This window comes from Oryx dammah, unplaced genomic scaffold (assembly GCF_014754425.2).
Source record: "Oryx dammah isolate SB20612 unplaced genomic scaffold, SCBI_Odam_1.1 HiC_scaffold_27, whole genome shotgun sequence".
NCBI classification, from domain to species: domain Eukaryota; kingdom Metazoa; phylum Chordata; class Mammalia; order Artiodactyla; family Bovidae; genus Oryx; species Oryx dammah.
Genome location: NW_024070211.1, coordinates 10825088 through 10852962, shown reverse-complemented (window position 1 = coordinate 10852962; position 27875 = coordinate 10825088). Strand labels below are relative to the sequence as shown.

The window sequence follows — 27875 nt, the reverse complement described above, 5'->3', positions numbered from 1 at the left end:
CCCTCTCCCTTGACTCTCACGTTCTCCTTTCTCACTCACAGCTCCTCTCACTCACGCTTGTGCTAGGCGGCGTGTCTCTCCACTCTCCCTTACTCTCTCCCGGTGGCCACTGCCCACACCCCACTCTGCCCCTCATTCTGCAAAAAACCTCCGAGTGGCACCCAGGGCCTGGGTGACCCAGCTCGAGGCTCTGTGGCATGTCCTCTCTGCTGGGGGGGCCCTGGGGTCACGGCATTTCCTCCTGGGGGTGACTTGGCAGTGATGCACGCTATTTCCTCACTTCTGCAATTACAGACAGCACAGAGCCCGCAGCTGCCGACATGCTCAGACCTCTCAGCGGCAGCCACTGCCCCTGGACAGGTAAGGGGGTCCCAGCCCTGCCCCGGCTGGGGGGAAGTGTGTGATAGCGTTCCCAGCAGATCAAAGTCCTGCCCCTAGACTCCGCCTGAGCAAACGTGTGCTTCTGTTTTTAAGGGACAGTTCTGGCATCTTCCCCAGACCCAGAGGCTCTCATTTAGAAGGAATTCCTCGTGACTAGACATTCCCAGGGAATCCGCTACCTGCTCTGGTTCTCTGAGGTCAAGGCAGCTCTGAAGTGACCTCAGAGACCTCCCTGGGAGGTGGTGGGGAGAGGGGGGCTGCCTAGATTTCGGGGGGCTGGGCGCTGTCTGCTTCAGTGGCTGTGTGGCCTTGGCCACGTCACTGCCCTGCTCCTCAGTTTCCTAGAGTGTCAAATGAGGCCAGTGCCGTCTCCCCAGCAGGAAGGTCGGGAGGCAAAGGGTCAAGTACCGGGCTGGGTATCTAGGAACTGACTAGGTGCTGGGTTCTCCTGAGGGGATGATGAGGAAGATAACAGGGTTGCTGATACAAGAGTCCTGGCCCACAGCCTGTTCCCGCCATTAGGTTGCAGGTGGTAGGGACGGAGCACAGGCTGGGAGCACCAGTCCTTTGCTGGCAGGAGGTCAGATGTGGGCGTGGGGAACGGAGGCTGCTGCTCAGACTCTTGCTTACTTGTGAAGAATGAGGGAACCTGCAGAGTTGCTCCCCAGAGTATTCAAGCAGCTCTGATTTAACCCTTGACTGAATACACAGCTGTTCCAGGTGCTTGGCATGGGTGTGTGTGTGTATGTGTGTGTGTGTGTGTGTGTGTGTGTGTGTAGGCGCTAGGGAAACAAACGAAAGAGACGTCCTTGCCTTTAGGCACTGACTACCCAGTGAAGGAAGGAAGCCCTGAAAGAGACGAGACTGAGCCTGAGGTCGGCAATGGGGTTTTGGCATCAGCTCTTGCCTGTGAGCTGGGACCTTGGGCAATTCAGGAGCATCCCTTTCCTCCTTTGCATATTGGGGTTTAAGTACTGACCTGTGCGTTGGCGGGAGAGGATGCAGTAAGAGGCTGGTGGGAAAGTGCTTTGTCAATAGTAAGCTGGTGCGCAGACACGAGCCAGTATTACTGCTGGTACCGATGCTGTTATTCTTACTGTAAATGACTCAAGGAGGAGGATTTGTTTGTTCCTCATTTTATCCTTACTCTTCACGTGGAGTCTAGCAAGTCATACAGCCTTGGAACCTGAACTGAATAGGAAATGAGAAAGTAGCGTGTTGCACTGGAAGAGGATGGACAGTGAGCCTGAGGTCCAGCATCTGGTTCCAGCTTGCCTCCTGATTCTGCGGTCACTTGGGGCAAATCCTTTCTCTTCTCTGGGTCTCAGTTTCCCCATCTGTCCAATGAAGGTTTGGGTAAGAAAGCCACAGTCTCTGCTGTGTGTAGGCTAAGTCGCTCAGTCGTGTCTGACTCTTTGCGACCCCATGGACTGTAGCCCATCAGGCTCCTCTGTCCGTGGGATTCTCCGGACAAGAATACTGGGATGAGCTGTCACTTCCTTCTTCACAGGATCTTCCCCTTCAGGGATCTACTCACCTCTCTTTTGTCTCCTGCACGCGCAGGCAAGTTCTTTATCACTAGCGCCCCCTGGGAAGTCTATAGACTATGGTCTACTGTAGTAATGTCGAAATGGGCCTCCAGGAGTGAGTTTCTGCTCTGGACTGATGGGAGCCGGGGCTGGTGTGACGAGAGGCTGGGATTCTTTCTGTCCTTTTATAGAAAGACTTTTATGGAATGCCCTCTTCCTCCCTATCCTACGCCTGCGAACTCGCCCTTGTTTCTTTTCCAGTGAAGTCCCTTCTTCCCCGTCCTGGTCTCTGCCTCCCCATGGATATAGAGGGCACCAGCTGAGCTCTGGCCTGGGGACGCCCCCTTATGGATCCCAGGAGAATGTGTCTGGTTTCAGAGTGGAGCCCGTTCTCAGAAGGGTATCTGCTGGGCCCCCCGTGCAGCCATGTGTCTGATCAGCAGCTCTTGGGTTCCTTGGCAGCATGGTGGGAGGGGAGCGAAGCCTCTGCTATGTCTTTGTGTGTGCGTGTGTGCCTGTGGGGTGGACTGGAGAACTGGCTCTGGGTATGTATTCCCATGTGTGCCTGGAGTGTGGCCAGCTACAGGTGGGCCTGTCCAGCCCAACAGTTCCCCAAAGCAAGGTCATCAACAAAACCAGCTGAGAGGTTGGCACTCCATTCTTCCCTTGTGTCTTCAGCCAAAGAGAATCCAGAGCCAGTGTGTGTGTGTATGTCTGTAAGATGTAGGGGGAGGAGAATTTGTGGGGGGAAAACTATCATTTAGTAGCCCCTCCCCACCTGTTTATTTCTATAGAAGGGGGAACCTCAGGATCTAGGTTTAGAGTTGAGCTCAGCTGGCTGATATGAGAAGAGTGTCAAAAATTTGTGCAGCGCCCTTCACAGTTTGTAAAGTCTGTTTCGATTTCCTAAGTTCTTGACTGTTTACCAAAGCCTTTTTCACTCCCAACAATCTTGCTTTTCATAGCAATGTTTCAGCTTTGGGGGGAGGCACATGCAGATGAAGATCCCAAGGTTCAAAGCTAGGGAAGGACTCACTCAAGATGGTTAGGGGCTTGGTTGAGGCCAGAGCCCAGGTCCCCTGATCATAATTCCTAATCGTGATTCATGTTTCTCTTCATCCAACCTTGGTTGCTGCTTCTAACGGAAGAGAGGTGGCTGCTTTGGTTCATGGCTGATTTGTTTGCTCATTCATTCATGCAACATTTCCTGAGGGTTGGGGAGGAGCTCCCAATTACTGAGCAATAACCAGATGTAGCAGTTGCTTCATTTTGCACTTATAGCTTCCCTGTGAGGAAGGTTTTATTGTCACCACTTTTTTGCAAATGAAGGAAGAGAGGCTTTGAGGGTCAAAGATCAGCTGGGAAAGAACAAAGCCAGGTGCAGATCGGGGTCTGTGTGACTGCAGGGCCTCCACCCTGTACCCTTCGTTTTCCCTCGGGCCAGGCCCTGCACAGATGTCAGAGTGGTTCCTGGTATAACGGAGGGGTGTGCCCTTGCTGCGGAAGCCCAGAGGAGGAAGCACCTCTCTGCCCTCCTTGACCCGGCTGACTTCCAGGAGGCAAGGAGTGGGGAGGGTGACTCACAGACAGATACTATCTGCGTATCTGGAAGCCAGGAGAGACCCAGACTAGGCTCAGGGTCCCCCAGCTCCATGGGGATGTCATAGGCCAGATGAGTCGAGACTAGCAGAGACTGAGTCTCATCAATGTAATATACATCCCTGGGACCAGCTGGACCCCAAATGAGAGAGAAAGCTGGGAAACTTTGATACCCAGGCCACCTCCCACCCCTCATCTCTGGGGCCCTAGACCCTGTCCCTACCTCTCCCCAGACAAGGAGCTCTGTTCATTCACTGATAAACATGCCCAGTGGGGTGCTAGCCTCCTTGAACTGGAAACCATGGGGAGCCTAGTGCAGAATTCCCCAGAGATCAGGAAACTTGCTCCCTTCCTTTGCCCCTCAACTCCCTCTGCTTCCTTGGCAAGTGGTAATGAAACCACTCCATGAGGGGGGAATTTTTGGAGGATATGAACAGAGGCACAAAGGCATGGGCAGGCCAGGGCACAAGTATCAAGTGTCAGAGGAGGCCAGAATGGGTGGCAACTTATTTCTTGAGGATTTTAGAGGTTCAGCTGCCTTCAGTCTCAACTGACCTCAACATTGTGAGGTCAATGTTGATATTATTTCCATTTGATAGATGTGAAAACTAAGTACTCACAGAAGGGCAATGATTAAACTATGGTGTTTTACTGGTTCCAGGAATCAAAGGGCTGGGAGTGGCTGAGGCTGGTGTGAGAGGGTTTGGAAGTGAAGGATGAAGGACAATGTGACTCTGTGTGTGTGTGTGTGTGTAATGCCCGAGGCCCTATACTCAGGGAGTTCCCAGCCTGGAAGGAAAGCGATATCCACACCTGATATGGGAACCAGAGGTGGTTCCCATACTCCTTCTGGGGTAGAGAAGTATGACTAACAGCCAACATTCATTGAGCTCTTCTTATGAATCAGGCATTTCCTATTCAATCTTTACAACAACCTTATGACATAGGGTTAGGGTTAGTTTTATTTTTTTTTTTACAGATGAGTAAACGGAGGCTCATGGAGGTAAAATTAATTGTCTTGGACAAGGATTCAGTTCAGTTCAGTTCAGTCGCTCAATTGTGTCCATCTGTTTGCGACCCCATGGACTGTAGCACGCCAGGCCTCCCTGTCCATCACCAACTCCCGGAGTCCACCCAAACCCATGTCCATTGAGTCAGTGATGCCATCCAACCATCTCATCCTCTGTCATCCCCTTTTCCTGCCTTCAATCTTTCCCAGCTTCAGGGTCTTTTCCAGTGAGTTAGTTCTTTGCATCAGGTGCCCAAAGTATTGAAGTTTCAGCTTCAGCATCAGTCCTTCCAATGAATATTCAGGATTATTTCCTTTAGGATGGACTGGTTGGTCTCCTTGCTGTCCAAGGGACTCTCAAGAGTCTTCTCCAACATCACAGTTCAAAAGCATTAAGGATTGGCTGGTAGCATTTTGCCAACTGTCCCCAGTTGCCATAAAATGATATGACTGGTTCCCCGAAGTTTTCAGGGTTTTCTTTTTTAAAATATATTTCTTGTTACTTATTTGGCTGCCCCGGGTCTTAGTTGTGGCATGCAGACTCCTGGTTGCCACATGTGGGAGTTCCTTGACCAGGGATCAAACCAGTGCCTCCTGCATTGGGAGAGCAGAATCTTAGCCACTGGACCATCAGAGAGGTCTTCAGGGTTAACGATATATCTGGAAGTCTTATCTAAACGGCTTCAAGCTGGATATAACTTGAGATGAGCTTGATGTGAGCAGTTGCAATTACAGTGGTGCTATTTTGACAAACATTTGATCTGATCTAATTAGCAGATTGCCTGGACTTCCTGTAAATACAGCTTTTTAGAGCTGTTGGTCATGAGTATCTGAAACTGCACTACATTATTCACTGAGTCTTTGCATCACGCTGGGAACTATGTGCTTGGAATATTATGAGCTCCATATACAGTGGAAGGACCTGAGGCTCAGAGAATGATAAGCTTGACTATGGTCGTGAAACCAGGATGTGACCAGAGGCAGAGTTTGAATGGAGGTTTGTCTGACGCCAGAGTCTGTGATCTTAACCACCGTCCTTTCCCAAATGCTTTCTATCTTCTGTCTCACTGGATGCTCATGGAAAGCTCTGTAGGGTAGATGTGTTATTGTTCCCATTTTATAGATGAAGTCCAGAGAGGTGAAGTAGTTTTTACTAACTGTTGCAAAGTTAGTGAAAAAGCTGAGCCATATGATTCCAAGTTAAAAATATACAATGTATTTTCAAATCTGCCATTTCTGAGGCCCATTAAAATTCTTTGTGATAAAAATATGTAAGATGGATTTACCCTCTTAACAATTTTTAAGTATTGTTAACTATATACACGTTGTACCACAGATCTGTAGAACTTTTTTGTCTTGCATGATTGAATCTCTGTGCCCGATGAACATCAACTCCCTGATTCTCTCTTCCTCCAGCCCCTGGCAACCAATATTCTACTTTCTGTTTCTATTAGTTTAATTACTTTCAAAACCTCATATACGTGGAATCATTCAGTCTTTTTTGCGATTGGCTTATTTCACTTATTAATATTCTCAAGTGTCATCCATGTTGTAGCTCAGGACAGAATTTCTTTCCTTTTCTAGGCTGCATAGTATTCCATTATATGTATATTAGTATTTTACCAGATTTTGTTTATCCATTTGTCTGTTGATGGACATTTAATTTGCTCCTACCTCCTGGCTATTGTAACTAGTGTTGCTGTGAACATGGGTATATAAATATTTTTTCAAGATCTTGTTTACACTTTTTTTTTTTAAAAAAAGAAATACACCCAGGAATGAGATGTCTGGGTCATATGATAGTTCTATTTTTAATATTTTGAAGAACCTTCATACTAATTTCCATAGTGACTGCATCATCTTATATTCCCACCAACAGTGAGTGCACAAGAGTTCCAGTGTCTCCACGTCCTCACTAACACTTGTCATTTTCTGTGTTTATGATCGAGGCCGTCCTAATAGGTGCTATCTTGTTGGAGTTTTGATTTGCATTTCCCTGATGATTAGTGATGTGGAGCATCTTTTCATGTGCCTTTTTTTCCCACCTGCCCCTTGACAATTTTTTAACAAATTTATTTTATTGAGTTATAGTTGATTTATAACATTGTGTTGATTGCTGCTCTACCACACGGTGATTCAGTTATACATATATATATATATATATATAGTCTTTTCCATATTATTTTCCATTATAGTTTATCACAGGATATTTTTTTCACTGTCCTCTGTTTCCCTCAGTATATCCCAGGATATTGAATATATTTCCTCATGCCATCCAGTAGGACCTTGTTGCTTATCTATTCTCTGTATAATTAGCACCTGCTAATCCCAAACTCTCAATCCCTCTCTCCCTAGCTTTTCCTATGCTTCTTGGCCTTTTATGTCTTTGGAGAAATGTTTCTTCAAGTCCCTTGCCCATTTAAAATTTTTGTTGTTGTTGTTGTCATTATTGAGTGGTAAGGATTCTTTATATATCCTGGATATTAACCCCTTATCTGGTATATTATTTGCAAATATTTTCTACAAATCTGTAGGTTGCCTTTTACTCTGTTGATTGTTTCCTTTGGTATACAGAACTTTTAAAGTTTGATACAGTTCCAAATGTCTCTTTTTGCTTTTCTTGCTTTTGGTATCATACCCAAGTAATCATTGCCCATTCCAATGTCATGAAGCTTTCCCTTTAGAAGTTTTATACTTTCCAGTATTAAATGTTTAGGTCTTTAACCCACTTTGAGTTACTTTGTATATGATTTGAGATAAGGGTCCACCTTCCTGCTTCTGCATGTGAATATCCTGTTTTCCAAATATCATTTGTTGAGATTATCTTTCCCTTGTGTAGTCTTGGCACCCTTGTCAGAGATCATTTGACCATATATGTGAGCATTCATTTCTGGGCTGTCTACTCTGTCCCATTGTTCTGTATGTCTATCTTTGTGCCAATACCACCCTGTTTTGATTATTGTACTTTCTAATATATTTTGAGATCAGGAAGTGTGAGGCCTCCAACTTTGTTCTTCTTTCTCAAGACTGTTTTGACTGTTGTGGGTACTTTGAGATTTCTTATGAATTTTAGGATTTTTTTCTATTTCTACAAAAAATGCCACTGAGATTTTAAGAGGGCATTAAATCTGTAGATCGCTTTGGGGAGCATGGACATTTTAACAATATTAAGTCTTCTGATCCGTAAACATAGTGTGTCTTCCCATTTACTTGTGTCTTCTTTAATTCCTTTCAGTAACGTTTTGTAGTCTTCAGTGTATAAGTCTTTTGCCTCCTTGGTTAAGTTTATTTTTAAGTATTTTATTCTTTTTGGTGCTGTTGTCAGTGGGATTGTTTTCTTCCTCTTTTCTTTTTTCAATTTTTATTTATTTCTTTCCTTATTTATTTTTGGCTGTGCTGGGTCTTTGTCGCTTCACGGGCTACTCTCGAGTTGCAGCGTGTGGGTCTCTCATTGCGGTGGCTTCTCTTATTGCGGAGCGCAGGCTCTAGGGTGCGTGGGCTCAGCAGCTGTGGTTCCTGGGCACTGGAGCACAGGCTCAATAGCTGTGGCACACGGGCTTAGTTGCTTCGAGGCATGTGGAATCTTCACGGACCAGGGATGGAAATCAGTTCCCTAGATTGGCAAGCAAATTCTTTACCCCTGGAATACAAGGGAAGTCCCTGGGATTGTTTTCTTAATTTCCTTCTCTCTTAGGCCCATTTTATCTTCTTCTTCTTTTATTTATTTATTTTTTTATTGAAGGATAATTGCTTTACACAATTTTGCTGTTTCCTGTCAAACCTTAACATGAATCCACCATAGGTATACATATATCCCCTCCCTTTTGAACCTCCCTCCCATCTCCCTTCCCATCCCACCCGTCTAGACTGACACAGAGTCTTAGGCCCCTTTTAAAATCTTCATTCTACCAACAGGGAGACAGAGACCCAGAGTCATGGAGTGAGTTTAGTGTTTGAACCAGGATTTGCTTCCAACTTCACCGCTGCCTGGCAGGAGTGAGATGGATACAGAGTGGACTCTCCTTTCCATGGCCCCATTCAATTCCCCACTTTGGGGAGCAGAGGGAAAAGCAGGGCCCCCGGTCAAAGGCATCTCTTCCTGGGTCCTTGCAGCCTCTGAAGCACCTGCTCTCGGGCCATAGGACAGGTCTGTGAGTGGAGGAGTTGGCCACGGAGTGGTTTGCTTCCAGCCGGGGCCACCTCTTGGCCTGGGAGAGACAGGCTGGGCCTTGGAGTTCACAATCTCATTGGCCATTTCCCAGTTGTGTGACTGTGGACAAGTCTGTTTCATTCTCTGACTTCACTTCGTTTCCTGGAAAAATGGGCATTTTGTAAAACTCACTTTGTGAGGCTGATTTGAGAAGGAAATATGATCACGGGTAAGAGGTGTCTGTTCATTTAATTAGTAAACGATGCTCAAGGCCCTCAGCTTAGGTGGGTGGCTCCCCCCACCCCCGGTCACATCGTCCACCACAGAGCATGGTGTCCTTGAATCCAGGCAAGAGTGCCCCCACAGAGTTTGGGTTCCTCCCACACTCCCAGGCTTGCAGGATGGTGAGGAGTTGCTGAGGCATGGAATGTGGATGAACTTAGATATGACTGATTTTTAGCTTATAAATATTTAGACGCTTGTACTCTGGACCCCAAATGGCGCCACAGTATTAGGGGCCAGTCTGACTGGTAAACACAACTTTCCAACCCACAGTCTGCACTGGGAAAGTACCCAGCACACACTTCCTGTTGCCCAGATCTCAGTGGTTCCTCCCCTCTGACAGTCCAGCTGAGGACAGGAGCCCTTTCTTCAGGTCCCCTAGGGGCCAGATTGTTGGCAGGCAGATGAGACTCGTACCAGTGGGAGATGGGACTGAATAGTCTGCAGGGCAGAGGGTGGGAGATACAGATGGTAGAATTCTTCTTGTCTTCATGAATATTTATACCCTCTTGGCCCAGCTTCAGCTAAACGTTGAGCCTGAGCTTGCTGCCTCGACTTGAACCATCAGGGTGACCCTGATGGTGGTTCAGAGTCGCCTCCTTCTCCCTCTAAATGCTCATTCCCTTCCTGAGTTGTTGAAAGCTTTGTTGGCATTAGCCCAATGCTGTGTCTGGAGCTGGCAGGAAAGGCAATATGTTAGAGACTCTGACCCATAGTCCACCCCCATGTCTCCAAGTGATTGGGCCAACAGTGAGAGAAAGTCCTGACCATTTGTGGCAACTTTGCATGCTTATTTTTGGAACTTTTGTTAGGGTTATAAGATTGTGAAGATGAGGAAATCCAGGCTCAGAGAGGTAAAGTCACTTGCCCAAGGTCACACAGTAAGCAAATGGCAGAGTCAGGTAACAACCCAGGTCTTCTTGACTGCAGAGGCCTTTTCCGAAATCTGCTATGTCTCCCCCAGGGAGACTGGACACCTTTTGTTTATGCCAGTTTCCTCTGAATAATCATCAGGGCATGGTCATTCATGCATTCGGTTCCCAGTGGCTGACACTGAGAAAAAAGAGATTAAAAAGATCTAGTCTCTAACCTCAAAAAGTTCTCAGCCTGGTGAGGAAACAGCCACAGAAATCAATATTTACAACATGTTATGCTGAGAAATGTGCTCAGTACCATGTCAACCCAGGCAAGGCGGCAACTCGTTCTGTCTGGGGCAATCAGAAAAAGCATTCCAAAGGAAGCCGTCTTTAGATTAGATCTTCAAAGATGAGTAGATTTTGCTGGGTAAAGCGATAGGCAGAAGGCATTCTCGGGAGGGGCCGTGGCATGTGTGAGGGCACCGAGGTCTGAGGAGAAATCGTTTTTAGAGAAGCAGCAAGAAGTTCAATGTGGGGACTTCCCTGGTGGTCCAGTGGTTAAGAATCTGCCTTGCAATGCAGGGAACACCGGTTCGATCCTTGGTTGGGGAACTAAGATCCCACACGCCATGGAGCAACTAAGCCCTCTCACTGCAGCTACTGAGCCTGTGCGATGCAACTAGAGAGTTTGTGCACCACAACTGAGGATCCCAAAAGACACAGTGAAGATCCCATATGCTGCAACTAAGACCTAATACAACCATATTAGGAAAAAAAAAATTCAGTGTGATTAGAGTAGAGGGCAAGGGGTAGTAGAGGCTGGTGAGAGAGGAGGTGGGAAAGGAGCTTGCACTTGGTCCTGGGCAGGGCGGAGCCATAGGTGTTAGAACGGGCAAATATGTGGCTGGCAGTGTGTTGAGGCATAGTACTGCTCAAAATTCAGTGTGCATATGAATCACTGGGCAATCTTGTTAAAATAGATGTTGTAACAGCAAGTCTGGTGTAGAGTCAGCTTCTGCATGTCTAACAAAGCTCACAGCTGATGCTAATACTGCTGGTGCAAGGACCACAATTTGCATCATGAGGTTGTAGAGGGCTCACCCTGCCTTCTCTGGAGGCTGCTCTCAGGGGCCGGCAGCCACTGTGCTGTTTAGTTACTGGAGAGATAGGCCTCCACCATCTTCTTGGGTCAGCCCTCTTTCAGCTCTCATCTCACAAGAGTTGATCTTATTGGTTGCTAGATATTTGTTTACTAGACAGACGTTTATCAGGCTCTTACTCTGGGGACTTCGCTGGTGGTCCAGTGGCTAAGAATGTGAGCTCCCAATGCAGGGGGCCCGAGTTCCATCCCTGGTCAGGGAACTAGATACCACATGCCACAACTGAAAAATAAATAAAATAAAAGTTCCCCTCTGGTCAAGTTTGTGTTGGGTGCTGGGATAGAGAGAAGGATTGGAAATGCTACTTTCTGGTCCATGTCACTACCATCTCTTGCCTCTGAAATAGTTTCTCTGCTTCCACACTTGTTCTTCACCATTTATTCTCTGCCCAGCAGCCAGAGAGAGTCGGATTATGCTGCTTATCTGCTTGACATAGTCCAGCAGTCCTCCAGTGCTTATAGAATAAAATCCAAACTTCTTACTGTGGCATAAGAGAGATCTGGGGTCTGTTGCCCTCTGAGCTCATCCTTGTTGTTGTTGTTCAGTTGCTAAGTTATGTCTGATTCTTTGCAACCCCACGAACTGTGGCGTGCCAGGCTTCCGTGTGCTTCACTAATTCCAGGAGTTTGCTCAAACTCATGACCATTGAGTCGGTGGTGCCATCCAACCATCTCATCCTATGTCATCCCCTTCTCCTCCTGCCTTCAATCTTTTCCAGCATCAGGGTCTTTTCCAATCAGTTGGCTCTTCGCATCAGGTAGTCAAAGTATTGGAGCTTCAGCTTCAGTCCTTCCAGTGAATATTGATTTCAATCCTAAAGTGTTGATTTCCTTTAGGATTGACTAGTTTGATTTCCTTGCAGTCCAAGGGACTCTCAAGAGTCTTCTCCAGCAGCACAATTTGAAAGCATCAGTTCTTCAGCACTCAGCCTTCTTTATTAGTCCAACTTGCACATCTGTACATGACTACTGGAAAAACCATAGCTTTGACTATATGGACCTTTGTTGGCAAAGTGATGCTTCTGCTTTTTAATATGCTGTCTAGATTTGTTACAGCTTTCCTTCCAGGGAGCAAGTGTCTTTTAATTTCATGGCTGCAGTCACTGTCCACAGTGATTTTGGAGGCCAAGAAAATAAAATCTGTCACTGTTTCCACTTATTTCCCCTTCTATTTGCCATGAAGTGATGGGACTGGAGGCCATGATCTTAGTTTTTTGAATGCTGAGTTTTAAGCCATCTTTTTCACTCTCCTCTTTCACCTTCATCAAGAGGCTCTTTAGTTCCTCTTCGCTTTCTTCCATAAGGATGGTGTCATCTGCATATCTGAGGTTATTGATAATTCTCCTGGCAACCTTGACTCCAGCTTGTGCTTCATCCAGACTGGCATTTCACACGATGTACTCTGCATATAAGTTAATAAGCAAGGTGACAATATTCAACCTTGATTACTCCTTTCCCAATTTTTAACCAGTCTGTTAGTCCATGTCTGATTCTAACTGTTGCTTCTTGACCTGTATACAGGTTTTTCAGGAGACAAGTAAGGTGGTCTGGTATTTCCATCTCATGAAGAATTTTCCACAGTTTGTTGTGATCCACACAGTCAAAGGTTTTCACATAGTCAATGAAGCAAAATAGATATTTTTTCGGAATTCCCTTGCTTTCTCTATGATCCAGCAAATGTTGGCAGTTTGATCTCTAGTTCCTTTGCCTTTTCTAAACCCAGTTTGTACATCTGGAAATTCTTGGTTTATGTACTGTTGAAGCCTAACTTGATGGATTTTGAACATTACCTTGCCAGCATGTGAAATGAGCACAATTTTAATGGTAGTTTGAACATTCTTTGGTATTGCCCTTCTTTGGGACTGGAATGAAAACTGACCTATTCCAGTCCTGTGGCCGTTGCTGAGTTTTCCAAATTTGCTGGCATATTGAGGGCAGCACTTTCATAGCATCATCTTTTAGGATTTGAAATAGCTCAACTGGAATTCCATCACCTCCACTAGCTTTGTAGTAATGCTTCCTAAGGCCCACTTCACTTCACACTCCAGAATGTCTGGCTTTAGGTGAGTGACCACACCAACATGGTTATCCAGGTTATTAAGACCTTTTTTGTACAGTTCTTCTGTGTATTCTTGCCACTTCTTAATCTCTACTGCTTCTCTTAGGTCCTTACTGTTTCTGTCCTTTATTGTGCCCATCCTTGCATGAAATATTCCCTTGATATTTCCAATTTTCTTGAAGAGATTTCTAGTCTTTCCCATTTTACCCTACTCTTCTCATTTCTCTGGAGACACTGACCTTTCAGTTCTTTGAAACTGCCACCTTTATTTTTGGCTTAGAGTATGATGAATTTATTCCCACTGCAGGCCCTTTGCACATGATACCCTATGCCTGGAATATATTTGTTCATCTACATTTTCTCCTGACTTGTTTCTTCTCATTTTTTAGATTTTAGCCATGAGAAGATACAGATTTTGTAAGACTCTAAAGTTTATACAATTTGGGGGGCCTTCTTTAAATGACAGATATTAAATTATAAATATACAATTAAGAGCAAGGCCTTCATATACAACTAAGAACAACTTCAAGGCCTAGGAAGGGATCTTGAAGTTTATGCTTCATTGGCCTCACAGTAGATCTGCCTTTGGTTTCATTTATATGTCACCTCCTCTGAGAAGCCTTCCCTGGTTACTCTATTGTAAGTAGACCCCATCCAATAATCATCACGTCACGCTTTTTATTTCTTTTGTTGAATATATCACAAGTTGAAATTACCTTGTTCTTTTATCTCTCTACTTATTTTTGTCTGTTTTCCATGTCTAGAGTATAGCTCCTCAAGAGCAAGAATCTTGCCTGTTTTATTCCCACAATGTCCCAGCACAGTGCTGGGCACCCAGTTGGGTGTCAGGTGAATGAATGGACATGGTCTTGGTCCTCTGGGAGCTATGGCCCAGTGCTGGAAGGATGCACACAGGCAATTTCAGCGAGTTTTGGGAGTCCAGGGGATGGGCATTAACCAGGCCTGGGGGGAGAGGGAAGGGTATGATAGGGTCAGGGAAGCCTAGGAAAAACTCCCTGGAGGAACAGAGGCCTTAAAGGATGACCAGCAGTCAACCAGGCAGAGAGAGGGAGGGAAGCAGGAATGAAGGTGTGGATGGATGAGTCCCAGACCCCGAGGAGACTTGACCGGTTACATTTTGGGTGATTTCAAGGGTTCTGTTGATGTGAAGGGACTTCTGTGCACCATATTCGGGATGAGGGCCAAAGGAGTGGGCGTCACCTGGGGACCTGGAACTAGATGGAAAGCAGCCGAAGTAGCAAGAGTCTGGGTGGTGGGAACTGGAGGCACCAAGGACGAGGCTCTGAGCAAAGGCAGGGTGTCCGCCTGAGACTTCCACACTGATTCTGGCCCTGTGTCTGGAAGAAAGAGGCATACTTCTGCTCGGCCTCCTGTGGGGCCACGTGGACTGGGAAGGATCTGGGGTCGGACAGACCCAAGTACACATTGTCACAAGTTGGGTTCCTGGGAAGATGCTTCTCACATGAGATTAGCCCACAGGTGTGTTTTATCTGGAATATTTTTAAGCAAAACTGAGATATTGTATAATCCTACCTGTAAATTCTTTTTGTTGTTCAGTTGCTAAGTTGTGTCAGACTCTTTGCGACCTCATGGACTGCAGCACCCCAGGTTTCCCTGTCCTTCACTGTTTCCCAGAGTTTGTTCAAACTCATGTCCATTGAGTCAGTGATGCCAGCTAACCATCTCATCTTCTGTCACCCCCTATTCCTCCTGTCCTCAATCTTCCCCAGCATCAGTGTCTTTTCCAATGGGTTGGCTCTTCGCATAAATACTTTAGTTTGTGTATATAATAGATCAGGAATTAAAATCTAAAACTAGAGACATCCCTGGTGGTCCAGGAGTTAGGACTATGAACTTCCACCATAGTGGGGATGGGTTCAATCCATGGTTGGTGACCTAAGATCCCAAATGCTGGGCAGTGTGGCAAAAAAAAAAAAAAAAAAAAAAATCTAAAAATATATAACCAATATATCTAAATTACAACCTCACAAAATTAACATCAGTTTCTTTTCTTTTTTTGGCTGTGCTGTGCAATTTGAGGGAGCTTAGTTCCCTGACCAGTGCGGAATCCTAACCACTGGACTGTTAGGGAATTCCCAGCATCAGTTTCTTAATTCCATCCAATACTTTGTATTGGAGTTCTAGTTATCTAGCAAATATTTTTTCATAGTTTGTTTAAATCAGGATACACACAAGGCCCACACACAGCATTTATTTGCTCAGCTCAGATTCTTGAACGAGAATTTGATACTCTACTTCCTCGCCTCTCATTCACTCCTCAACTCGTGCTTAGGAAACCGCTCTCCCTCTGATCACACGGCATAGATTTCCGAGTGGCCCTGTGCAATGCTTGCTTTCTTGTCTGCACTGTACTGGATCTTGCTGTGGCTTTTCACACCATTGGCCACTTTCCCCACACTCTCGAAACTTTCTTCACGTGAGGACTCCAGTGTGGTCGTCCCTTGGTCCTCCTCCTGTCTCTTGACCATCCTGTCCCTACTTCCTTCCTAGATTTTCCCTCCTCCTCTGACTTCTATTTTGACACTGGGCTCTTCAGGATCCTCCTGGGTGTTTCCTAGGCTCTCTACCTGTGACATGTCCCCCATGGAATTCCTCCTCCCTACCCCCACACTCTTCCTCTTCAGTGTCATCTCTGTGAAGACAGACACTACCCAGCTCTAATCATCTGGGTCAGAAACATGGCCATTCATGTCTCCTCCCTTTCTCTCAACCACTGTCCCTTGCATCACTAAGTTCTGTCCATTCTACCTCCAAATCATTCTCACAGCCATCCATTTCCCTATGGTCTGCCATGGTCCAAGCCTCCTCCAGCTCTCCAGACAATTGCAGTGATCTTTTTCGCCATCTCTCTGCCTCTGACCTGAAGCCCTTCCAGTTTGTTCTGTACACAATAGTCGAATGAATGTGAGAGTTGGACCGTGAAGAATACTGAGCACCGAAGAACTGATGCTTTCAAACTGTGGTGCTGGAGAAGACTCTTGAGAGGCTCTTGGACTGCGAGGAGATCAAATCAGTCAATCCTAAAGGAAATCAAACTTGAATATTCATTAGAAGAACTGATGCTGAAGCTGAAGCTCCAGTACTTTGACCATCTGATATGAAGAGCCGACTCACTGCAAAAGACCCTGATTCTAGGAAAGATTGAGGGCAGGAGAAGAAGGGGGCAACAGAGGATGAGATGGTTGGATAACATCCCTGACTCAATGGATGTGAATTTGAGCAAACCGCAGGAGTTAGTGAAGGACAGGGGAGCCTGGTGTGCTGCAGTCCATGGGGTTGCAAAGAGTCAGACAAGACTTAATGACTGATCAACACAATGCTCAGTCATCTTCCGTAAACACAAAATGCTACGTACGTCAATGACTCCCCGTTTTCTGCAGAATCACATACAAACTCCTTTAGCCTAAAATTCAAGACCCTACTTCAGTAGACTGATGATGCTTACCTTGTAGGTCCTGTCTCTCCTCACCACCACCCCATCCCCTTAGTGAAAAGTGAAAGTGCAAGTCGCTCAGTCGTATCCGACTCTTTGCAACCCCGTGGACTATACAGTCCATGGAATTCTCCAGGCCAGAATACTGGAGTGGGTAGCCTTTCCCTTCTCCAGTTTTAGCCAAACCGATCTTCTCAAGTTCCCAGAGAAGAAGGCACATTCTCTACTTTCTTCCAGGTCTCTTCCTCTCTCCCAGCTGCATCAGGCTAACTCCTTCTCTTCCTTCAGCCTAAGCAGAAGTTGTTCTGGACCCTTGAGTCTGGGCCATGGGCACCACTCAGAATGACCCTTGACATCTAGAACCTCCACCATAACACTTGTTCAGTCACTAAGTTGTGTCCGATTCCTTGTGACCCCATGGACTGCAGAGCGCCAGGCTTCCCTGTCCTTCAGTTATCACTTACCTATTTCTGCATTTCTCTCTTGAAAATGTCCTGTTAGTCCCTGAAGGACAGAGACAAGGTCTGCTTTCAGAGGCCTCAGGACTCTGCCCAGCTGTGAGCTTGTCCAGTGAAGGTGTGAGTGAGTGACAGAATAGGTGAGCTGTGCTGTGAGGTGGTATGCCCCGTTCACATGGTGAGAGTATTTTTAAAATAATTGGTTAATGCCCCCCAAAACCCCATCCCCCCCCAAATCCATGATGAACAAAATACCAAAATTTTAAATGAAGTCTGCGTAATAGTGCCAGGCAGGGCCATACTAGGGTCTGAGGCAAAAAGGAAGACTCAGTAATACCGATTTAGATTCTTTAAAATTGCGTTAAAATGTTATTTATCTGGATTACTGAGGTTTTTGGTGCTCCCTTAAATTTTGTACCCAGGTGAACATCTCACAGACTTTACTCTAATTCTGATCTGGGAGGGAAGAAGATTTCCTCAACAGGCCTGGACAGGCATGGTCAGGGCCCAGGAGAGTGTCCTAGGTGGAGTCCTTTGCCTGGAGAAAGATTGTTCTGGAGTTTTCCCTACCCTGCTGGACTGGAGCCTAAACCTAAGAAGAGAAAGGGACTTGGTTGGGGAGAGGGGTTGGGGGGGTGGTTAGGGATGTGGCTTCCTTAAAGAACCACAGTGAGCACCACACACTGCCCAGTCTCCAGCTGTGGGCTGCCTCCCTGCCTCTCAGACCCCAGGAACAAGGTCCCCTAAGGCATGAGGGTTTTGTCCAGCAGGAAAAAGAAACAAGGGCAGTCCCAGATGAAGGGGCATCTCAGGCTCACCAGAAATGAGGGGAAGGAGGAGGAGCTGACATGATGGAGCATCGATTTTCAAATTTTCTAATTTCAGGATCTCTTTATATTCTTCAAAATTATTGAGGGCTCCAGGGAACTTTTGTTTACATGGGTTATATCTCCCAATGTTTATTCTATTCCAAAGCAAAAATGACATTCTAAAACATTTTGTTATTAAATATGAAACCAATAATAAACTCAGTTCATGTTAACATAAATCATAGTTTGAGTAGAAAGTAACTAAAGTTTTCAAAACGTAAACAATTTAGGGAGAAGAGTAGCATTAATTCACATTTTTCTTTTCTAATCTCTTTACTGTTGGGTTCAGTGGAAGACAGCTGGGTTCTCACGGCCACTTCCTCATTCAATCTATTGTGATACACTGTTTGGGTTGAAGCATGTGAAGAAAATCTGCCCTCCCACAGCTGTTAATTTGTAAAGGGAGAAATATTTTAATGGACTTTTTCAGACTAATTGATGATATTCTGTCTTAAAACATTATTTATTTATTTATTAACTTTTTAACCACACTGGATCTTTGTTGCTGTGAGTGGGCTTTCTCTAGTTGCAGTGCGTGAGCTTCTCCTTGCAGTGGCTTCTCTCTAGTTGCAGAGCACTGGCTGTAGGCACTGCTCTGAAGTTGTGGCACACGGGTTTAGTTGCTCTGCAGATCTTCCCAAACCAGGAGCCAAACCTGTGTCTCCTGCATCGGCAGGTGGATTCTTAACCAGTGGACCACCAGGGAAGTCCCTTGTCATCTGTTAGCACTGCAATATGTTGGTCTATCTTGCCCTTTGAATCTTTTACCTCTGTGTAACTTGGAAACATTATGTTTTCCACTTTTGGAAAACATTGGTTCACTGAGATATATAGGTCTTTCATTATATTATGAGGTATTTGAAGGACAGGGAAGCCTGGAGCATTGCAGTCCATGGGGTTGCCAAGAGTCAGACTCAACTCAGCTATGAAACAAGAACAACAATTATAAGGTATAAAAATTGCATTTATTAATGTAACTACGAAGCTCATCAGAACATTCTTTAGCTGTTGGAAAGCTGTCAACCTCATGCTGGCAGATACAATTTTTCAAAACTTCTAGTTTTCTCTTGTTAAGTTCAAGTTTTATCATCGGCAACAAGAACGCGTCATTTGTTTTCCTTGATGAGACGAGTTCACTTTATTTGTATTTGAGAAAAGGTCTGCCAAATACCCAGGTCTCTGAAAACACTGTAGCTTGCCAGTCATTTTTTCAAGTGATAATGGTAATATGAAAAACAGCTCACAACTCAAACAGTGGCACAATGGTCTTTTTCTGAAGACAACCACTGTATTCCAGTTTGCAGCAGTGATTTTCCTACGTGTCTCCCATTCTGATACACAGATTATTAACAAGATGTGTAGGGACTTCCCTGGTGGTCCCGTGGCTAACAGTGCTCCCAGCTCTGGGGTCCAGATTAGATTCTTGGTTGGGGAACTGGATCCCACGTGCTGCAACGAAAAATCCCACATGCCTCAAATAAAGATTCCAAATGACGGAACTAAAGATCGAAGATCTGGCATGCCACAACTAAGATTCAGGGCAGCCAAAAAAGAAAAATATTAAAAAATAAAACTTTTAAGAAATGAAAAAATTAAAATAAAAGAAGTGTACTTAAGATTTAATAAAATAATTTCCTTTCTTTATCAAGGACATTTAAAAGTGAAATTGGCTTTTTTTTTTTTTACATGGAATGCATGGCTGTGAAGAATTGGCACCTGTGACAGTTTGGTGTCTCTGCCTTGATTGGTGCTAAGGAATCAGCAGTTTTATTCACCCTTTTTGTAACATTAGCACAAATGTCAACACAGTGAAAAGGACAAATATTGTCTTGGTATTATTATGATGATCGTTTTGACCTCATGGATCCCCCGGAAGCTTTCTCTCGTCCCTCATTTACGTGGACCACTCTTTGTGAGTTATTATCCTGTACCTTTGAAATAAACTGGCAGGATAGGTCACCTTTAGGAGTGGGAAAGTTCCCAGCTGAGTAGAAGCTAGCAATTTGCCGCTGAGGAAGCAACTTATGTATGTGTGAAACTGATTCACTTCACTGCACACCTGGAACTAACACAGCATTGTGAATCAACTGTACTGTGGTAGAAATTTAAAGAATTATGTAATTCAAATCAACTATGTAATTCACAATTTCACTGGAGGGTGAGTTTTTTGTTTTTAAAGGAATCACAATGATGTATTTGAATAATGGAACCTACATTTATTCAGCTAACATAGACAAACCACCACCATACTAAATGGAGCAAAGAACAAAAATTTTCTCAATCAACAAAATTCCAGTTACAACCATGAATTTCTTTAAATTCACCTGGAAGTAGTCCTAGATGTCTTCAAGTGTTTCCAGTGCTCTGGGGCTCCTTAAAGGGTGGGTGTAATTAACAAGGCTAACCCATTTCTTTAAACCTTTTTTTTTTTGGTTTTAAATTTAGTTATTTTTTATTTTTGGCTGTCCTTTTTTTTTTGGTTTTAAATTTAGTTATTTTTTATTTTGGGCTGTCCTTTTTTTAATTTTAAATTTAGTTATTTTTTATTTTTGGCTGTGCTGGATGTTCGTTTCTGCGCGGTTTTTTCTCTAGTTGCAGAGAGCAGAGGATACTCTCTAGTTGAGGTGTGCGGGCTTCTCATTGCTCTGGCTTCTTCTGTTGCAGAGCACAGGCTCTAGATCACAGGCTCAGTAATTGTGGTGCATGGGCTTAGTTTCTCCACGGCAAATGGGATCTTCCCAGACCAGGGATCTCCTGCATTGGCAGGTGGATTCTCTACCACTGAGCCATGGGAAGCCCCTTCTTTATTTATTGGTTCATGGTGCTGGGAATAGAGTAGAACAGACAAAGTCCTTGATCTTGTTTTGCGCACAGTTAAGTGGGAGAGGGTGAAGCAATCATACAAACAAGAATATGATGACAATCGAGCTAAGATTTAAGAAATACAGGGAGTTTTGAGATGGGACCTGACCTGACCTGGAACTCACTGAGAAACTCCGTGAAGGAGTGAAATGAAGCAAAGGTCTGAAGCAAGAGTTGGAGCTGGCCAGGTGGAAGTATATGTGGATCCGGAAGAGTGTTCCAGGCAGGGGCGTGGGTGTGCATGCAGCCGGCTCAGGCAGGAGAGTTCTGGATGGGCTTGGAGACCCACCTGGGAAGTCCGTTTTGGCTGGAGTCTGGTGAGAAGGTGGCACGAGATGCAGGTGGAACTGCAGCCAGACGTCAGGTCATCAGGCCGTGTTTTTCAGTTCCTGAAACTCTTTCCTGCCCTAGTCCTAGACCTACACAGATCGCTCTGCCTGGAGCACTCTTCCTCGGCTCCTCTTTCAGGCCTCAAGAGAAGTGTCACTTTCTTTCAAAGTCGGTCTCTTTTTTTCTTCATATCAACACCCCATTTTTTTTGCATAGCAACTAAGTTTGTTTACATTGCCTTTGTCTGTCTCCCCTGTGAGGCTGTAAGTTCCCCGAGGGCATGGTCCTGTCTGTCCTGTCCCTCCTGCCTCTCCTGTGTTTAGCAGTGAGCCTGACATGCAGTTGGAGCTCAGAGAGATTTGTTGGATAAATGTATGAATGAACCAGATTTGAGATTCTGGCTCCATTCCGTAATGCTGTGTGACCTTGGACAAGTCACATGACCACACTATACTCTGTAAAATGGGGATTTTACTTCCTATCTCAAAGGGATTTTGTGAGACTTGAAGGAAGTAGTGCCTGTGGAAGCACTGAGCAGAATGCCTGGCTTCAAAAGAGGTACTCCTAAGTGTTTTGGTTTTTTGCAGGGGCAGCATGCAGGATCCTACATTTTTTTGGGGGGCAGCGTGCAGGATCCTACTTCCCTGACCAGGGATTGAACCTGTGCCCCCTGCATTTGAGAGCATGGAGTCCCAACTCCTGGATTGCCAGGGAAGTCCGCTCCTAAGTGTTGTCTTCCTTGCTTCTCGCTGTCAGTTCCCTGCTTTTTTCTCTGGACTGTGAAATATGTATGACGAGCTTCAGGCCTTGCTTAATCCCAGCGGAGTCTCTTGCCATGCCATCCCCTCAGCTGCAACACAAACACCAGAGGGGCTTCCAGGCTTATGTGATGGCTCCATAGTAGGAGCAACAAGAGTAGCGGGGAGGAAACACTGGTTTTGATGGAGAGTGGATGGGAGTGATGAACTGTTGAAAATGGACCAGACTTTGATTAGTGTGATTATGGCTAGCTTTAATCTTCTTTAATATACAGTTGAATCTTGAACAACTCCCTGCAATTGAAAATCTGCTTATAATTTTGGTCAGCCTTCCCTTTATGGGATTCCATATCTGTGGATTCAACCAGTCATGGATTGTGTGGTATTGTAGTATGTATTTAATTTTTTATTTTGTTATATATTTAATATAAATTTATTTATTTTAATTGGAGGTTAATTACTTTACAATATTGTATTGGTTTTGCCATACATCAACATGAATCCGCCACAGGTACACACATGTTCCCCATCCTGAACCCCCCTCCCTCCTCCCTCCCCGTACCATCTCTCTGTGTCCTACCAGTGCACCAGCCCCAAGCATCCAGTATCATGCATCGAACCTGAAAATCCATGTATAAGTGGACCCACACAGTTCAAACCTGTGTTGTCCAAGGATCAACCATACTTAAAAAAATACTTTTTGTTTTTAAATGATTTTAGGCCTTTAAGAAGGTTGCAAAATAGTACAAAGAGCTCATGTATGGACTTCACCCAACATTCTCAATTCATAAACTACAGTACAGTGATCGAAACCAGGACATGAACATGGATACCGAGATATCTAAATTATAGACCTTATTTGAACTTCACCAGTTTTTCCTCTAATGACTTTTTCCCCCAGGTACCGACCCAGGATCCCATGTCTCACTTAGTTGTCCTATGTCTCTTTAGTATCCTCTGATCTATGATGACTCCTCAGTCTTTCCTTGTCTTTCATGACCTTATTTTTTATTTGGCTGCACTGGGTCTTAGTTGTGGCATGTGGGATCTAGTTCCCTGACCAATGAAACCCAGGCCTCCTACATTGGAAGTGCGGCATCTTAGCCACTGAACCACCAGGGAAGTTGACACTTTTGATCATTTATTTTGTGGATTGTCACACAGTTTAAGTTTGTCTGATGTTTTCTCATGACTAAATTGAGATTCTGCATTTTTTGACAAAAGTACCACTGAAGAGATGTGTGCTTTTCAGTACATCATACCAGGTGTACTTGGTGTTGCTATGTTTTGCTAACAATGATGCTGCTCCTGATTGCTTGGTTAAAGCAATGTCTTTTGGGTTTCTCCACTATACTTTTATTTTAAGATGATATTTAAAAATTTAAAATTACTAAAGCAAAACACACTCCTAAAAAGTTCAAACAAACAAAAAGTTTAAAGTAAATATCCTTCCCACCACCTCTACCTCACCTTCCTAGAAGTTACTTACTTGTCAGCACTTTGAGGTATATCATTCTAGACCATTTTCTGCATCATATACACATATATAATGCTGTTCATACCAATTTTTTTTGTTTTGTTTTACTTAATAATATTATCTAGGGACAACTTTCCATGTCAGTACAATCAGATCCAACTTGTTCTTTCTAATAAATAGCCGCTATTTCATTCTCTGGGTGACCCTAATTTACATTTCTGTATTTTCCAGATTTTGTATGAGCATGTAAATTATTTTTTTAACATAGAACACATTATCATCAAAATTTCTATCTAAAATTTCATCAATACAAAAATATTCAAATTTTGTCAGAAAATTAAAATCATTATAATTTAAATTAATATTTTAAATTTTATATATTTCATCACCAGGAATAGATTACCTAAAACTTTAAGTCAAAATGAGGTCAAGAATAAAAAGATATGTTTTAAAATGAAACAAGAGAAAAGAAACTCCACTGCCACTGATTTTTATTGAATCTCAGAGGCCATTCATTTTAAAAGCACACCATTATTTTATGTAGGAAGAAAAAACATTGTCAATTAATTGGAAAATGCCATCAATTTTAGAGTTTTTAAAATGTGCAAAACAGGAGTCTTGAAACAGAGTGAATAAGATAGTACCATGTTGGCCCTTCATTGACCAGAATCCCTATGTGGTCTTTCAGGAACAGGCAGGATCCTATGACCAGCCACCGCTTCCAGCCCATAGAGATGGAGCCAAATAATTCCTTTCGTGTGGACTCCGAGTTCCGATACACCCTCTTCCCAATTTTTTACAGCATCGTCTTTGTGCTGGGGGTCATTGCCAACAGCTACGTGCTGTGGGTCTTCGCCCGCTTGTACCCTTCCAAGAAATTCAACGAGATAAAGATCTTCATGGTGAACCTCACCATGGCTGACCTGCTCTTCCTGGTCACCCTGCCCCTGTGGATCGTCTACTACTACAACCAGGGCGACTGGATTCTTCCCAAATTCCTGTGCAACCTGGCTGGCTGCTTCTTCTTCATTAACACCTACTGCTCAGTGGCCTTCCTGGCTGTCATCACTTACAACCGCTTCCAGGCAGTGACAAGGCCCATCAAGACTGCTCAGGCTACCACCCGCAAGCGTGGCTTCCTTCTGTCCCTGATTATCTGGGTGTCCATTGTGGGCGCAGCATCCTACTTCTTCGTCCTGGACTCGACCAACAGGGAGCCCAAGAAGACCGGCTCTGGCAACATCACACGCTGCTTCGAACATTACGAGAAGGGCAGCGTCCCAGTCCTCATCATCCACATCTTCCTGGTGTTCAGCTTCTTCCTCGTCTTCCTCATCATCCTCTTTTGCAACCTGGTCATCATCCGCACGCTGCTCACGCAGCAGGTGCAGATGCAGCGCAACGCCGAGGTCAAGCGCCGGGCGCTCTGGATGGTCTGCACGGTCCTGGCTGTGTTCATCATCTGTTTCGTGCCCCACCACCTCGTGCAGCTGCCCTGGACCCTGGCCGAGCTGGGCTTCCAGGACACCGACTTCCACCAGGGGATTAACGATGCGCATCAGGTCACCCTCTGCCTCCTTAGTACCAACTGCGTCTTAGACCCCATTATCTACTGTTTCCTCACCAAGAAGTTCCGCAAGCACCTCACCGAGAAGTTGTACAGCATGCGCGAGAGCCGGAAGTGCTCCCGGGCCACCTCGGAGACAGGCACGGAAGTGGTCATGCAGCTCAAAGACGCCCCTATCAAATCCCTCAAATATTAGTCTAACTGTTGGAGCCAGGCCCGGAGGCTTCTTCTCCATGGACATCATCGACTGACCTGAGGGGTGGGGGAGGGAAGGGGGTGTCTGCTGTGGTCCTGGCACCTCCTCCCTGGGCACTGGTGGCCGGTTAAGTATGGAGGCTACCTCACGAAGGTGGGGGTGCTGACAGAACCAGACCGCTGGGAAATTCAGAACTTGAATGAACCCCTTCAGACACCTTTGGACACATGCCATATAACCTTGGCTGGCAGAGTCATCCCAGTCTGATGGCTCTGGAAGGGATGTCAGGACCAGGGGGGCAGTCCTTGGGAGCAAACCCTGAGTCACCCAGTTCACCCTACCAAGGTGGCAGTCCCAAATGAGCCAGGCCCACAGTTTTGGCCCACCACTCCTGTTATCACTGAAAAGGCAGAGAAGGGGTTTGGGGAAAGGGATGCTCCCCTGGCTATGGCACTGTGTTCGGGATTGCCTTCTGAGCCAGGAAGATCCCACCCAGTCTCCACTCACGGGCACAAGGTCTTTGCAACAGTCCCTGGGGGAGTGTCCCAGGTGGAAGGGGAGCCACTTCCACCTGGCTTGGTGGAACATCTTCCTAATTCATGTATAAACCTCTACTGAGTGGTGACCAGCGAAGATACAACATGCATGCACCAAAAACTAGGACAGGGAGCCTTTCTCCTGAATCAGATGCGTCTCTTCCACCGGCCTGGGGCAGCTCTGGGGCAGCGGGAGAGACTCAACCGCCACTTCCACTGTCTGTCTCAACAAGGAGCTCTGAGAAAGTAACTCCTGTGAGGCAGCCACCCACTGTGGGCAGGCAAGGCCCGCCAAAGCCAAATTGGGGCCCTCCAGGCCACTGTGATGCCTGGAGGCGTCCATGGGAAACAACGCTCAGGCTGAGAAGTGCCTGCGGGTGGGTAAGGCCTCCAGGGTGGAAGGAGCCTGTCATCTCCCCTCCCTGCCTCACTTTCTGGAAGGCCCCTCTGATTTAGCTCCCAGGAGGTGAGGGGAGCAACGATAATCCCTAGGGCATGCAGGCACTTTGAACTCTGGGTGCAGAAGAGAGGGAGAAACGTCTCTTGAGGAGCTTTGGATGTCTGATCCTCCTCTCGCACCCTGAGCACCTGCAGTGTGAACCCGGTAGCCTCAGACTTAGGGGCTTGGAGGAGCCTGCCTCAATTTCCAGAAACCATCCTCCCTGCCAGCCAGTGTCCCTGCAAGGCTGGGATCCTGGATTCCGGCACACTGAGCTGATTTTGATCAATGCCTCTCAATGGGCCAGTGACCTGCTTGGCCCAGTCACCACGGGCTGGACTTAGCAGAGGCGACCATGTGAACAGAACAGTGGATTTGAGCTTTGGTGTCACACAGACCCAGGTTCAAGCTGTGGCTGTGTCACTTCCTGCCAAAGGACTGTGAGCTGGCTTTCCTACCTCAGAGTCGTTAGGAGGACCAGACACCTCTTGGTCAGGGTGACTGCTCCTCCCAGAGTCTCTCTGTTTTTGAGACTTTGTTCCCCCTAAATCTTCCAACAGGGGATGAGAGGTGAGTGTCTGGCTCTTGTGGGGCCAGACAGGTTCTCGCTCGGGAATAAGCAGCAAAATTCAGGGATGCTCTTTCAGGTTCTGCAGGCCACTCCCCTGAATGCATACAAACTCTGGAGCTGCGAGTGTGTGTGTATCTACACGTGTGAGGTGTGTGCCGCCAGCACAGCAGGGTGGGGAAGGCATCTGCATGAACGTAGTAGAGATAGTAGCTTTGCTCAGAGAGAAGAGATGTGCAGAGTCAAGCAGAGACCAGAGGGGACCCCTGGCTGGCTCCCCCCGCCTACGTCCAGCCCTTCTCAACGCTCCAATCTGCGCTACTTCCTTTGGGTCCTTGTGAGATTCCCTTGTTAGGATACACTCTCCTATTTTGCTCATGTTCATTTGAATGAGTGATAATATTGATTACTTTGCAACCGAAAGAGCTCTGAAGGAGATAAATACTTGTATGCTAAAGCAGTGTTTCTTGAATTTCATCCGTTTGTGTACCCATATCATGAATTTTGCAAGATCCATGCATCATCTGTACATTTTGCTCAATAAATATTTTTCTCTAGATTGAGTCACTTTTTAAAACTTGCGCCTATTTAAACGGTTGCTTTAGAACTAAACTGTAAATGAAGGTGAATGCCACCTGGCACACATAGAGGGTAAACATAAACATAAAATGTCAGTATTAAAGTCAAAATGTTCTTGGCGTCCTATCTACAGTCACCTCACGTGCCCCACGACTTCCACAGCACACTTTAGGAGACACAGCTGTGATGTATATAAAGCACACGGGGGTCTGCATTTGCTAAGTGCTCAATAAAGACACAAATGTTTTTGAGGTGATAGCTTGTGATTGCCCCCTTGCTTCTCACAGAAAGTTGCCCCAACACAGAAGCCAGGACCTCACTCCCACCAAGGCTCAGGCCAGCAGTGGAGTATTTCAGGTTGTAGCTCATGCTATGACCCTGTTGATCATTATCTCTTACTCTGAACACAACCACCTTCCCCCACCGACCCCCCATGACCTCTGCCTGGTTGTGACCTTCTCAGATGCTTTCTCTCTTTTTGATCTAGCCCAGAACACCTCCTCCAGGTAGCCTTCCTGAATTCCTCCAGATGAGTTAATTGACCTAGCAGCACTTTAGGTCTAAGAGGGTGCAATTTTTTTTTATACCTTAATAACTATTGAAGTTTATCCATTTCAATGTATTCTTTCCTACCCTGGGGGCAGTAACTGAATCTCCTTCTATTGTTTTTTTTTTTTTTTTTAAAGATTGAAGTATAGTTGAAGGAATTGAATCTTAATCATCAGTGTATCCACAT

The 27875-nt window shown here is 45.5% G+C and overlaps 1 protein-coding gene across 1 annotated transcript; it reads left to right on the top strand.

Moving 5' to 3' along the window:
* PTAFR (platelet activating factor receptor) lies at positions 1 to 27123 on the top strand. Its single transcript, XM_040229820.1, has 2 exons — positions 1 to 360; positions 23943 to 27123. Exon 2 carries the CDS (start codon positions 23959 to 23961, stop codon positions 25015 to 25017), a length of 1059 nt encoding a protein of 352 aa, XP_040085754.1. The 5' UTR covers positions 1 to 360; positions 23943 to 23958; the 3' UTR covers positions 25018 to 27123.
* The last annotated feature ends 752 nt before the right edge of the window (positions 27124 to 27875 follow it).